This window comes from Coturnix japonica, chromosome 11 (assembly GCF_054131305.1).
Source record: "Coturnix japonica strain WE chromosome 11, WE-NBRP24, whole genome shotgun sequence".
In the NCBI taxonomy this organism is placed as follows: domain Eukaryota; kingdom Metazoa; phylum Chordata; class Aves; order Galliformes; family Phasianidae; genus Coturnix; species Coturnix japonica.
This window is the reverse complement of record NC_140673.1, coordinates 7,484,608-7,497,607: the sequence shown is the minus strand read 5'-3', so window position 1 is coordinate 7,497,607 and position 13,000 is coordinate 7,484,608. Positions and strand designations below refer to the sequence as shown.

General features: G+C 52.0%; 3 protein-coding genes across 7 annotated transcripts; 1 reads left to right on the top strand and 2 right to left on the bottom strand.

Annotated features, from left to right (window-relative positions):
* The first annotated feature begins 315 nt into the window (after positions 1-315).
* LOC107317186 (pancreatic alpha-amylase) lies at positions 316-4,477 on the top strand. Its single transcript, XM_015869542.3, has 10 exons — positions 316-608; positions 1,055-1,201; positions 1,375-1,572; positions 2,237-2,467; positions 2,897-3,030; positions 3,118-3,240; positions 3,355-3,454; positions 3,620-3,741; positions 3,842-3,967; positions 4,158-4,477. Exons 1-10 carry the CDS (start codon positions 441-443, stop codon positions 4,345-4,347), a joined length of 1,539 nt encoding a protein of 512 aa, XP_015725028.1. The 5' UTR covers positions 316-440; the 3' UTR covers positions 4,348-4,477.
* Positions 4,478-5,570: 1,093 nt separating this feature from the next.
* LOC146759000 (uncharacterized) lies at positions 5,571-8,163 on the bottom strand. Of its 3 annotated transcripts, none has more exons than XM_085511030.1 (4): positions 8,085-8,163; positions 6,296-6,399; positions 6,140-6,221; positions 5,571-5,928 (listed from the first exon to the last, which is right to left on the bottom strand). In XM_085511030.1, the coding sequence occupies exons 1-4, from the start codon at positions 8,145-8,147 to the stop codon at positions 5,821-5,823; spliced, it is 357 nt and encodes a 118-aa protein (XP_085367156.1). In that variant the 5' UTR covers positions 8,148-8,163; the 3' UTR covers positions 5,571-5,820. The 3 variants fall into 3 exon arrangements, with proteins under 3 accessions (XP_085367156.1, XP_085367157.1, XP_085367158.1); XM_085511031.1 differs by having other exon boundaries at positions 7,937-8,098; XM_085511032.1 differs by lacking the exon at positions 8,085-8,163 and adding an exon at positions 6,516-6,618.
* Positions 8,164-10,149: 1,986 nt separating this feature from the next.
* On the bottom strand, positions 10,150-12,763 carry LOC146758999 (uncharacterized). 3 transcript variants are annotated; one of them, XM_085511024.1, is made up of 4 exons: positions 12,685-12,763; positions 10,875-10,978; positions 10,719-10,800; positions 10,150-10,507 (listed from the first exon to the last, which is right to left on the bottom strand). In XM_085511024.1, the coding sequence occupies exons 1-4, from the start codon at positions 12,745-12,747 to the stop codon at positions 10,400-10,402; spliced, it is 357 nt and encodes a 118-aa protein (XP_085367150.1). In that variant the 5' UTR covers positions 12,748-12,763; the 3' UTR covers positions 10,150-10,399. The 3 variants fall into 3 exon arrangements, with proteins under 3 accessions (XP_085367150.1, XP_085367151.1, XP_085367152.1); XM_085511025.1 differs by having other exon boundaries at positions 12,537-12,711; XM_085511026.1 differs by lacking the exon at positions 12,685-12,763 and adding an exon at positions 11,095-11,197.
* Between the last annotated feature and the right edge of the window lie 237 nt (positions 12,764-13,000).

Genomic DNA, 13,000 nt, shown 5'->3' with positions numbered 1-13,000 from the left:
AAACAGCAAAAGAATGAAAGGCCAGTTTCTGTCTAAAAGTGAGATGCAGATCTGAATGTCTCACAATGTGATGTGTGATACAGTTGCTGATGACTGACAGCGGTTGATCCGATACGTATGTTTGTGTGCATATTAGTGAAGAGAGCTAAATGCCTCATTTTGTTGATGTTGTTTAAAATAATTTTATGCCAAATGTGGGTGCACTGTTCAGAGCGTGCTTGGTGTGTGATAAGGTTTAAAAACTGGGAGAAGTTTCATTATCTGCAGCTGTGGGTTTATTGAAGCCAAAACAAATGGTATTATGGATACTCAGGTAGCTAGACAAACAATTACTGCTAGCATTTATCTCTGTGAAAGCTGCCAGCTGCAGTAGGAACTTCATCATCTCGCATCAGTATAAATGGACGGTGTAAAGACCACAGCCTCACACCGAGGGCATCATGCGAGTCCTCCTCCTCCTCGTGGCCGTAGGGCTGTGCCAGGCACAGTACAACCCCAACACTCAGCCTGGGAGGACGTCTATCGTGCATCTCTTCGAATGGCGCTGGGCCGATATCGCTCAGGAGTGTGAACGCTATTTAGCTCCGAATGGGTTTGGAGGAGTTCAGGTACGTAGTTTTCTGCCCGCAGGTTGTGATATTGCTTTGCAGCGTATGCTTATTAATCCAAATGGTCTGAATTGTATACAATGATCTCTGAGTAACCTGCTTGTTCTAAGCAGGTATGCAGGTTCTGTTAGCCTGTAATGATTGTATGTTTAGCTGCAGATCATCTGCAAGCGGGCTCATTTTTTTGTGTGACACTTCACTGTCAAGACTGTTTGTCTGTGTTCCATGCACATACATCCATTGAGTTTTGTCTGTTCAAAGGACGTCACCATTTTGGGTGATCCATGATGATTAAATAGTTGCCAGTCTACAAGAGTGACCTAACGCAGACCTCTGCTGTTTCATGGGAATCGCAGAGGATTCTCAGCACTGTGCACAATGTTTGCTGTTTTAAGACAAAATGTATAGGACTGCTTTCTGATTGAGGTATGTTGTTTCACCCGCAGGTTTCTCCTCCGAACGAAAACATTGTCATTACCAATCCGAACAGGCCCTGGTGGGAAAGATACCAGCCCATCAGCTACAAGATCTGCAGTCGATCGGGCAATGAAAATGAGTTCAGAGACATGGTGACCAGATGCAACAATGTTGGCGTAAGTGTTTTGAATATGTTTAAGTCATATAGTGAGAAGGTCTGGTTTTTTGGAGGGCAATTACCGCTCCTATTCTCTGAGGAGGCTTAAATGGACAGTAAAGGCAGCTTTTTGCTGGTTATGGCTTCAACAGCACTGCAACTCAGTCTGATTTGCAATCCCTGGTTTTTCAGGTTCGTATTTACGTGGATGCTGTTGTCAATCACATGTGCGGGTCTATGGGCGGCACGGGCACCCACTCGACGTGCGGGAGCTATTTCAACACCGGGAGTAGAGATTTTCCTGCCGTGCCCTACTCAGCCTGGGATTTTAATGACGGCAAATGTCATACTGCAAGCGGAGATATTGAGAACTATGGGGACATGTATCAGGTTAGTGTTTGTGGTTGCCTTTTGCTATTGTTAATTTTTCTTTTAAGAGACAAGTTGTGTAAGCAGTAGAAGAAGTGAAAGGAACGGGGTTAATCACTTTGTCGTCTTACCAGTGATTTGAGTGCTGGATGTTTCAGGTGTCTTTTGCAGAAAATCACCTGTGTTGCACAATATCTAAGGCACTGAGAAATCAGAAATGGTCACCATGTTTCATGTAGGCAGGTGAAGGAGCGTGTGTTTGAACTGAGTGAGCCCATGCCTCTCAGTTCCACCAATGTTATTTCTTTATTTGCCGGTGAAAAAAACTTTGCTTATTCAGGGAGCCTTTGAAAATGTGGAGTTGTGCAGGACGCTGCCCTGGTTGCAGAGGTCGGTCCATTTGGATGTGCCACGGGTGACAGTTCTTTATTGAGTTTAGGATGCAGTGTTTGTGCACTGTGCTGTGATATGTAGTCCCTGTTTCCATCTTCAGACTTAATGTCAGTGAGAGCAGGAGGGGATGTTTGCGGGGCAACAGTTGTGTAGCAAGGAGATTGTGTTAAATCTGGGAAGTGTTTTGTTTTTCCCTTCTTTTACGTGTATTTTGTCTTCCTTATTACTTTTTTTTACTGTCTGAATTGTGTTTTGTTTTGTTATGTTTTGTTTTCTATTTTTAATTTCACAGGTTCGTGATTGTAAGTTGTCTAGCCTTCTCGATCTGGCTCTGGAGAAGGACTACGTACGCTCAACAGTTGCGGCATACATGAATCGTCTCATTGATATGGGCGTGGCAGGCTTCCGGCTCGATGCCGCCAAGCATATGTGGCCTGGGGACATCCGAGCGTTTCTGGATAAATTGCACGATTTGAATACTCAGTGGTTTTCAGCTGGAACAAAACCCTTTATTTACCAAGAGGTAATTTCTATGGTTTATGTTCTTTAAGTCTGTCCTTCTGCTGTGGTTTGTGTGTTCTTTTTGGTTAAAGTTCTTCTTCTGATAAATGGAAGTAATGACATATGTTCATTTATATGCTCTGGCAAAGATGGAGGTTCTTTGTGGTGTGGGCAACCGCCCTTTAGAGTTGGTAGGCATATTGAAATTCTCACGTGCTTATTTGAACTAGGAGGTGTTAGGATGGTATTTAGGATGACAGCTATGCCCTGTGTTACCGCAATGTTTCACCATGGTGTGGTTTTTAAATGTTCATTGCTGTGCTAGCCAGAAATGTATGTGTGTGTGTGCAAATTTTTCTTGATGTGATGCTACAGAGATGGTTGTGTGTTGTGCACAGCATTTCATATGAGCTAAGTTTACAGATGAGTGTCAATTTTTTTCCCATGCAAGGTCATTGACTTGGGAGGAGAGCCGATCACAGGCAGTCAGTACTTTGGTAACGGGCGAGTGACAGAATTCAAGTACGGTGCTAAACTGGGGACGGTGTTGCGCAAGTGGAACGGAGAGAAGATGGCCTACTTAAAGTAAGGGTGAATGTGTCATAATTGATGCAAGAGAAGACGGGCATTTAACATGAGGGCGTGGAATAATGTTCTTGTTTTTTTGTGTAGGAACTGGGGAGAAGGCTGGGGCTTCGTGCCTTCCGATCGAGCCCTGGTCTTCGTGGACAACCACGACAACCAGCGCGGTCACGGGGCGGGAGGAGCTTCCATTCTCACTTTCTGGGACGCCAGGTAAGCAATGCTGGGGTATGGTCAGTGATGCTTATGTTTTGGTTTTTTTTTTGGACTGCTTGTTATTTGGTGTCATGTTTCTTGCCACCTTATGTTATGGTTTTTCCCCGACAGGCTGTACAAGATGGCAGTTGGTTTCATGCTCGCTCATCCCTATGGGTTCACACGAGTGATGTCAAGTTATCGTTGGCCGAGATATTTCCAGAACGGAGCGGTGAGTTTTTGGGGTTGAAGTATGTGTCTTGTCAAATGTAAATGTACTGTTTGTCCCGGGCTGGATCTGGCGGGCAGATGCCAGGAGTCGCCTGTTACTTTTGCGTGTGGTTTTGCTTTGTGCGTTTTCCAGAATAGAGTGTGTTAAGTTTTGTTTCTTTGCTAGGACATAAATGACTGGGTTGGACCACCGAGTAACTCGGACGGATCGACAAAGTCTGTTCCGATCAACCCAGATACTACATGTGGCGACGGTTGGGTCTGTGAACATCGCTGGAGACAAATAAGGTCAGGGAAGGATGCGGCAAAAGCCGTGACGCTTGCGTTGCATGCCTTGTGTATGTGGAAAGCGTGTGTCTGCAACGATGGCCCTTTCCTGCCTTTACAGGAACATGGTTATCTTCCGTAATGTGGTAGACGGTCAGCCTTTCTCAAACTGGTGGGATAACGGGAGCAATCAGGTGGCTTTTGGCCGTGGCAACAGAGGCTTCATTGTGTTTAATAATGATGACTGGTGAGTGATTTCAGGGACACCCATGTCTGAGGTCACAGTAGAGAAAGTGAGGCTGTGGGCAGGGTTGTGCCTGGGGATATAAGCCTTAGTAGTGTTAGTTGTGGTTGCTGTAGGTGTAGAGGATGGTCCTTTACCTCCTTTGTAATGGCTGTGTTGAAAGCCATGATTACATACTGTACTTTTTACATAGGTACATGAATGTTGATTTGCAAACGGGGCTGCCTGCCGGTACCTACTGTGATGTTATTTCCGGACAAAAGGAAGGCAATTCATGTACTGGAAAGCAGGTGCATGTTTCTTCGGATGGAAAGGCTAATTTCCAGATTAGCAACAGCGATGAAGACCCATTTGTTGCAATTCACGTTGATGCTAAGTTATAAATAAATTTGGCATGTTTTTTTTCTGCTGTTACTCTGTCTGTATAGTGATTGTGCTAGTTTTGATTTCCTGGTCTGTAAGCTGGAATGATTTTTTGCATCCAGTGATTAATAAACTGCTTTGAAGCTGAAATGTGTTGCTTTGTGTGTGGTTGTTATTTTCAGTGTGCCATTGTGATGTCATAACTTTTGGGCTAAGATATTGGAGGCTATAGGCAGTTTAGCAGAGCCATGCAGTGAGCAAGTTTGTGATGACACAAAGTTGGGAGGATTGGCTGACACGCCTGAAGGCTGTGCTGCCATTCAGTGAGACCTGGACAGGCTGGAGAGCTGGGCAGTAAGAAACCAGATGAGGTTTAACAAAAGCAAGTGTAGAATCTTGCACCGGGGTAGAAATAATTGCATGCACCAGTACAGGCTGGGGGAAGAGCTGCTGGAGAGGAGCTCTGCTGAGAGGGACCTGGGCGTCCTGGTGGATGACAGATTAACCATGAGCCAGCAGTGTGCCCTTGTAGCCAAAAAGGCCAATGGCATACTGGGGTGCATTAAAAAGAGTGTGTCCAGCAGGTCGAGGGAGGTGATCCTCCCCCTCTACTCTACCCTGGTGAGGCCTCATCTGGAATACTGTGTCCAGTTCTGGGACCCCCACTACAAAAAAGACAGGGAACTCTTGGAAAGAGTCCAGCGGAGGGCCACAGAGATGGTGAAGGGCCTGGAGCATCTCCCCTATGAGGAGAGACTTAGGAACTGGGTCTGTTTAGCCTTGAGAAAAGAAGGCTGAGAGGGGATTTGATCCAGGTTTATAAATACCTGAGGTGTGGGGGCCATAGTGGCGAGGCTGGTCTCTTTTTAGTAGTGCGTGGGGACAAGACTAGGGGTAATGGGATGAAAGTACAGCATAGGAAGTTCTGCACGAATGTGCGGAAGAACTTCTTTACAGCGAGGGTGACGGAGCACTGGAACAGGCTGCCCAGGGAGGTGGTGGAGTCTCCTTCTCTGGAGATATTCAAGACCCGCCTGTACACCGAGCTGTGTGATGTGGTGTAGGGAGCCTGCTTTGGCAGGGGAGTTGGACTCGACAATCTCTACAGGTCCCTTCAAACCCCTATAATTCTGTGATTCTATGATTCAGGTAGGAATGTGAAGCTGAACACTTCATGGTCCTGCAATTGCCAACCCGAGCCAGGCACTGTATTGAGCAGCTACTGAAAGAGGCAGCACCACTATTCAAATGTTTCTTTCGCTTTTATTTGCAACAAAGAGATGCTAAATGCATCCAAAATACATTTCAATATGAAATCAAATAGGCGGGATACTGGTAATGACTAAAACTTGCTCAGTTCCTCTCCGCAGTCCAGGAAAGGGAAAGCACGGCCAGGCCTGAAAACCAGAGCACGCAGTGTGTGTCCTTTGGTGTACCTCTGAGGACGCAATGCAGGCGATTCTGCTGTCCTTTGTGCCTTCCTGCTCAAGCCCTTATCGTTTCTTTTTGCTTTCCTTCTTGGCTTTCTTGCTCAGCTGAGCAGCACTTGCCTTGGGTTGCTTCACCGTCTCCCAGGTCTTAGACTCAAAACCCTCCGAGTCCTGCAAGAATCAATTGGGAAACAGTCAGGGAGCTTTCTAACAACTGAAAGGGAAGAGAAGCAAGAGAGGATGGGTGGGTGTCAAATAAGGGAAAAGCTCAGCAGGCAAGAATAAACCTATCCCTGAGCTCCAGCACACACGCGTGACCACTGCCTTATTAATTCTAACAGCAATGTTATTCTAGCCATTAAAGTCACCCATGTTCACGTACCTGGTTGTGGACGTGTTCACGGCCTTGCTGCTGCTGCGCTCTACAACGCCAGCCACGGAAATAAAGAGTGCAGAAAGCTGATCTGTTGAAGACAGAGGAGTGAGCTGTGCTTAACCGACACTGCTTCAGTGCACGCTTACGGTAAGGCACACCTACCTTACAATGGCCACGCAGGAAGCTCCAGACACAGCTCCAGACTGTTCCCATGAAGCATTTCCCAATTGCATTTCACAGCCACTCACGCTCTGCTCCCTGACAATCTGCAACAGAAAAGTCACAAGATGCAAATCCCATCCCTCGGAGATGTCACAGACCTCCTCACTCATGGAGCAGCACAATGCCATGGCATTGGGTGAGAAAGCAGACGTGTGCTTACCGAGTGAGCGCTGTTTGCTGCCAGCTGCTGGTAGGAACCCACCTAACTCTAAGTACGAACACTAACCTAAGCCTAACTCTAAAACAGGAACAAAAACCTACACCTAACACTAAAACGTGAACAATAACCTACTCCTAACACCTAATCCTAACTAACTAAATTTAACAATAAAAACAACAAGAAAAACAACAATAAAAACAATAAAAACAACAATAAAAACGGGGTTTAGATGGAACCGGGGGCCCGCAAGGTCTCAAAGGAGGAGATGATGTTAAATGAAGCCACCCGGTTAATGCCGGGGGCGGGGGCCGCGCAGACGGTACGGAGCCCAGCGCCTGGACCAGCGATGCTGCAGCTGAGGTGGTACTGCTGCAGGGCCTGGCACGGTGGTGTGGTGCCAGGCCAGCCGTGCATCGGGTGGATCCACCTCCATGGGCTCATCTGGAGGTGGATCCACCTCCATGGGCTCATCTGGAGGTGGATCCACCTCCATGGGCTCCACGGAGGTGGTCACGCACCTGGTCCAGGCGCGATGGCAATGGGCTCCCTTGCCTGTCTGCTGCCTGATGGTGCTGGCAGTGGGCCCCCTCCTCCTCCTCTTCGACCCCGCGGTCCCCGGAACCATCTTCCCAGCTAAATGGTGGGTTTCCTCCAGCCTCGCTCTCTTAGGCCCCCACATGGCTGTTATCGGCCGGAGATCTAAGAGGCGAGTGCGTTGCCCACCGTTGGGCAACGGTGACCAAGGTAACGGCCGTGGCCAGGGTTCTAACATGGCGGCCGCACTGCTGGCACTGCTGGCACTGGCGTTCCACATGGCATGAGGAGGGGGCTGGAGGACAGGGCACGGCACGGGAGCCAGAAGGCACTGCCTGTGCCCAGCGGGCAGCCCTTCTCTCCGGTCAGCAAGAGGGCACAGACGAGCTGGCCCTGAGCAAAGGGCCCTCGGCCTCCTTCATCCTCCCCCTTCTTCCACAAGGGAATCTCTTGGCGCTGCCATACGCAGCACGCAGCACCACGCTGATCTGATGGGGCTCCTGAGCTCAGCACCAAGAACAGCAGGCTCCAAAGGGCACCTGACCACGCCTGCCTGCTGGGACACACCAGCTCTGCTCTCCCTGTTCCAATCCAGAGCCTCTCCTTGTAACACCTCCGACTCCATTTGCATCCACTCACTCTCATTACATCCCACGTCCACACACGGGGCCACGCTGCCTCACCGACCCTCAGTGGGGACCCACAGCCGTACAGCACCATCAGCACAGCAGAACCGGGCCGTGCTCCTGATGCTGCCGCTTGTCCAACCTCCCTCTCGCTGCCCCCATTCTGCTCAGGCAGCCGGTCCCAGCAACAAACACCAGCACAGAACTGCAGCCCCGACTCGTCCCGCTCACCGACAGCCAGAGCAAGGACATGTTACACACCTTCGTTCAGCTCCACGCACTCGCTGGCACCGCACGCATCGCCTCTGCGTGGCGCAGCACCGCCAGCTCCTCCCCCGACATCCCTCCACGCCCCGCACCGCGGCCCGACCCTGGCAGCGCACACCCCGCTCCTCCCGGCCCCGGTCACCTTCCCATGGCGCCATGGCCCGGAACTGCTCCCGCCGGCACCAAGCGCTTCCTGCCCCTCCATCCCCCCCTCCTCCTTTCCCTTCACTTTCCATCCGCACTTAGGACGCACATCTCATCATCAGTGCAGGCAATCAACGGCTCGTGCTGCGCTTCACTGCCTTGTGCTCCTCGGTGCTCTGCTGTGCCCTTTCCTAACCCCGCAGGATCACATCTGCCATCCCCTGCAGCCCCTGTGCTGTGACCAACACGATTTGGGCTCGGGCCCATCGCCCTCCCTGCTGCCGGCCCTCCCCCATGCCCATGTGCTGCACCCAAAGTGGCTGCCACAGCCTCGCAGCCTCCTGCAGGCAGCACAGCCCCGGCACCGGGCTCGGCCCCAGCCCCGAGGTGCTGCTGCACAGGCTGAGCCCAGACCCACAGCTGAGATGCAATGACCGCTCATCAACATTTCACAGAATCACAGAGTTATCAAGGTTGGAAAAGACCCAGGAGATCATCCAGTCCAACCATCACCAATACTTCCCAGCTAAATCATGTCCCTCAACACAACATCCAAACGTTTCTCGAACACTCCCATGGTCAGTGACTCCACCACCTCCCTGGGCAGTGCATTCCAGTGCCTCACCACCCTTTCCGAAAAGTAATATGTCCTGATGTCCAGCCTGAATCTCCCCTGGCGCAGCTTGAAACCATTCCCTCTAGTTCTATCATGTCTACACGAGAGAAGAGGCCAACCCCCAGCTCACTACAACCTCCCCTCAGGAAGTTATAGAGAGCTAGAAGGTCTCCCCTGAGCCTTCTCTTCTCCAGGCTGAACAATCCCAGCTCCCTCAGCCGCTCCTCATACGTCCTGTGCTCCAGACCCCTCACCAGCTTCGTAGCCCTCCTGTGAACGGTTCCAGGGCCTCAATGTCTTTCTTGCAGTGAGGAGCCCAAAACTGAACACAGTTCTTAAGGTGCAGCCGAAGAACTCAAGCAAGAGGGAAGTTTGCTGGGCAGTTGGTACTACGCTGCATTCTTGGTCGTGGAAATCCCAGGGTCTGGATCTTGCAAAAGAAAGCATATGAAAATGTCATCGCTCAGCAGCAATTGTCCACACCTGGAGTCAGCTGGAGAGATAACAAAAGAAGAATTGATACAGAAGTCTCATGGCACCTGTCAGGACTGTAAAGTTAGAGGACCCAACCTTTGGGAATGCTTGGAGAACAGATGTCCGTATGTTGGCTGTGGTGAGTCCCATTTGGTTTCTCTCCTTTGCAACCAGCTCCTTTGCTGCACCCAACCCGACAATCCTCTCTTCCATCTCCAGCAGCACTGCTTATTGTCACGCAGGCAGGCAGGCAGGCAGGCAGGCAGCAGGAGGCAGTGCCTCGTGGCTCGCTGTACACAGTCCAGGGTGCCAATTGAAAATGGCCACCAGACACTCTTGACATCCAGCCTCTCCTCTCTGGGCTCTGGCTCAGCTACGTGCCCTTGCAGCACCCTGGCACTAAACACGTGGCGCTGCCCATCATGAACCATTGGAGCTGAAGCAGCGCAGCGCGGCTCGGGGTCCTCCCATTTTACAGCTCAGCTCTGGGCCCGAGGCACGTTCGCCTGCAGCCCGCCCGCTGCCCTCTCCTCCAGCCCCACTCCCAGCCCTGCTCTTCTCACCATCCCACCCACACTTGAACTCCTCCTTGTGGGTAGAGGAGAAGCTGAAGCGCAGGACATGGCTGCCCACATGCAGCCGGGCTTCCCAGTGCAAACAGCAACAGACAGTGCACCAGAACCCTGAAAAGCCAACAGGGAAGAAAGACAAGCTCAAGGCGCAGGGACACCTTTCTTCCTCCCACACTGCTTTTGTTTCTCTCAGCCCTTGGAAAACAAGGGATGCTCACAGTCCGTCACTAGCATTACCAGTTGGGCTGAAAGGCCACCAGTTGGGAACACCAACACGGAAAGGTGGGACAAGCAGCTCCATTTGCAGGGAGGGACGTGAAGCCAACCACATCATGGCCCTGCGATTACTAGCCCGAGCCAGGCACTGTATTGAGCAGCTACTGAAAGAGGCAGCACCACTATTCAAATGTTTCTTTCGCTTTTATTTGCAACAAAGAGATGCTAAATGCATCCAAAATACATTTCAATATGAAATCAAATAGGCGGGATACTGGTAATGACTAAAACTTGCTCAGTTCCTCTCCGCAGTCCAGGAAAGGGAAAGCACGGCCAGGCCTGAAAACCGGAGCACGCAGTGTGTGTCCTTTGGTGCACCTCTGAGGACGCAATGCAGGCGATTCTGCTGTCCTTTGTGCCTTCCTGCTCAAGCCCTTATCGTTTCTTTTTGCTTTCCTTCTTGGCTTTCTTGCTCAGCTGAGCAGCACTTGCCTTGGGTTGCTTCACCGTCTCCCAGGTCTTAGACTCAAAACCCTCCGAGTCCTGCAAGAATCAATTGGGAAACAGTCAGGGAGCTTTCTAACAACTGAAAGGGAAGAGAAGCAAGAGAGGATGGGTGGGTGTCAAATAAGGGAAAAGCTCAGCAGGCAAGAATAAACCTATCCCTGAGCTCCAGCACACACGCGTGACCACTGCCTTATTCATTCTAACAGCAATGTTATTCTAGCCATTAAAGTCACCCATGTTCACGTACCTGGTTGTGGACGTGTTCACGGCCTTGCTGCTGCTGCGCTCTACAACGCCAGCCACGGAAATAAAGAGTGCAGAAAGCTGATCTGTTGAAGACAGAGGAGTGAGCTGTGCTTAACCGACACTGCTTCAGTGCACGCTTACGGTAAGGCACACCTACCTTACAATGGCCACGCAGGAAGCTCCAGACACAGCTCCAGACTGTTCCCATGAAGCATTTCCCAATTGCATTTCACAGCCACTCACGCTCTGCTCCCTGACAATCTGCAACAGAAAAGTCACAAGATGCAAATCCCATCCCTCGGAGATGTCACAGACCTCCTCACTCATGGAGCAGCACAATGCCATGGCATTGGGTGAGAAAGCAGACGTGTGCTTACCGAGTGAGCGCTGTTTGCTGCCAGCTGCTGGTAGGAACCCACCTAACTCTAAGTACGAACACTAACCTAAGCCTAACTCTAAAACAGGAACAAAAACCTACACCTAACACTAAAACGTGAACAATAACCTACTCCTAACACCTAATCCTAACTAACTAAATTTAACAATAAAAACAACAAGAAAAACAACAATAAAAACAAGAAAAACAACAATAAAAACAATAAAAACAACAATAAAAACGGGGTTTAGATGGAACCGGGGGCCCGCAAGGTCTCAAAGGAGGAGATGATGTTAAATGAAGCCACCCGGTTAATGCCGGGGGCGGGGGCCGCGCAGACGGTACGGAGCCCAGCGCCTGGACCAGCGATGCTGCAGCTGAGGTGGTACTGCTGCAGGGCCTGGCACGGTGGTGTGGTGCCAGGCCAGCCGTGCATCGGGTGGATCCACCTCCATGGGCTCATCTGGAGGTGGATCCACCTCCATGGGCTCATCTGGAGGTGGATCCACCTCCATGGGCTCCACGGAGGTGGTCACGCACCTGGTCCAGGCGCGATGGCAATGGGCTCCCTTGCCTGTCTGCTGCCTGATGGTGCTGGCAGTGGGCCCCCTCCTCCTCCTCTTCGACCCCGCGGTCCCCGGAACCATCTTCCCAGCTAAATGGTGGGTTTCCTCCAGCCTCGCTCTCTTAGGCCCCCACATGGCTGTTATCGGCCGGAGATCTAAGAGGCGAGTGCGTTGCCCACCGTTGGGCAACGGTGACCAAGGTAACGGCCGTGGCCAGGGTTCTAACATGGCGGCCGCACTGCTGGCACTGCTGGCACTGGCGTTCCACATGGCATGAGGAGGGGGCTGGAGGACAGGGCACGGCACGGGAGCCAGAAGGCACTGCCTGTGCCCAGCGGGCAGCCCTTCTCTCCGGTCAGCAAGAGGGCACAGACGAGCTGGCCCTGAGCAAAGGGCCCTCGGCCTCCTTCATCCTCCCCCTTCTTCCACAAGGGAATCTCTTGGCGCTGCCATACGCAGCACGCAGCACCACGCTGATCTGATGGGGCTCCTGAGCTCAGCACCAAGAACAGCAGGCTCCAAAGGGCACCTGACCACGCCTGCCTGCTGGGACACACCAGCTCTGCTCTCCCTGTTCCAATCCAGAGCCTCTCCTTGTAACACCTCCGACTCCATTTGCATCCACTCACTCTCATTACATCCCACGTCCACACACGGGGCCACGCTGCCTCACCGACCCTCAGTGGGGACCCACAGCCGTACAGCACCATCAGCACAGCAGAACCGGGCCGTGCTCCTGATGCTGCCGCTTGTCCAACCTCCCTCTCGCTGCCCCCATTCTGCTCAGGCAGCCGGTCCCAGCAACAAACACCAGCACAGAACTGCAGCCCCGACTCGTCCCGCTCACCGACAGCCAGAGCAAGGACATGTTACACACCTTCGTTCAGCTCCACGCACTCGCTGGCACCGCACGCATCGCCTCTGCGTGGCGCAGCACCGCCAGCTCCTCCCCCGACATCCCTCCACGCCCCGCACCGCGGCCCGACCCTGGCAGCGCACACCCCGCTCCTCCCGGCCCCGGTCACCTTCCCATGGCGCCATGGCCCGGAACTGCTCCCGCCGGCACCAAGCGCTTCCTGCCCCTCCATCCCCCCCTCCTCCTTTCCCTTCACTTTCCATCCGCACTTAGGACGCACATCTCATCATCAGTGCAGGCAATCAACGGCTCGTGCTGCGCTTCACTGCCTTGTGCTCCTCGGTGCTCTGCTGTGCCCTTTCCTAACCCCGCAGGATCACATCTGCCATCCCCTGCAGCCCCTGTGCTGTGACCAACACGATTTGGGCTCGGGCCCATCGCCCTCCCTGCTGCCGGCCCTCCCCCATGCCCATGTGCTGCACCCA

Coding starts and splice junctions, on each gene's coding strand:
- LOC107317186 (XM_015869542.3), top strand. CDS start 441: ATGCGAGTCCTCCTCCTCCTCGTGGCCGTAGGGCTGTGCCAGGCACAG. Junction 3,031..3,117: donor GAGAAGATGGCCTACTTAAA/GTAAGGGTGAAT, acceptor TTTTTTGTGTAG/GAACTGGGGAGAAGGCTGGG. Junction 3,742..3,841: donor CATCGCTGGAGACAAATAAG/GTCAGGGAAGGA, acceptor CTGCCTTTACAG/GAACATGGTTATCTTCCGTA.
- LOC146759000 (XM_085511030.1), bottom strand. CDS start 8,147: ATGGAGGGGCAGGAAGCGCTTGGTGCCGGCGGGAGCAGTTCCGGGCCA. Junction 6,222..6,295: donor TCCTGCGTGGCCATTGTAAG/GTAGGTGTGCCT, acceptor TGTCTTCAACAG/ATCAGCTTTCTGCACTCTTT. Junction 5,929..6,139: donor GTGAACACGTCCACAACCAG/GTACGTGAACAT, acceptor TGATTCTTGCAG/GACTCGGAGGGTTTTGAGTC.
- LOC146758999 (XM_085511024.1), bottom strand. CDS start 12,747: ATGGAGGGGCAGGAAGCGCTTGGTGCCGGCGGGAGCAGTTCCGGGCCA. Junction 10,979..12,684: donor GGCCATGGCGCCATGGGAAG/GTGACCGGGGCC, acceptor TTTCTGTTGCAG/ATTGTCAGGGAGCAGAGCGT. Junction 10,508..10,718: donor GTGAACACGTCCACAACCAG/GTACGTGAACAT, acceptor TGATTCTTGCAG/GACTCGGAGGGTTTTGAGTC.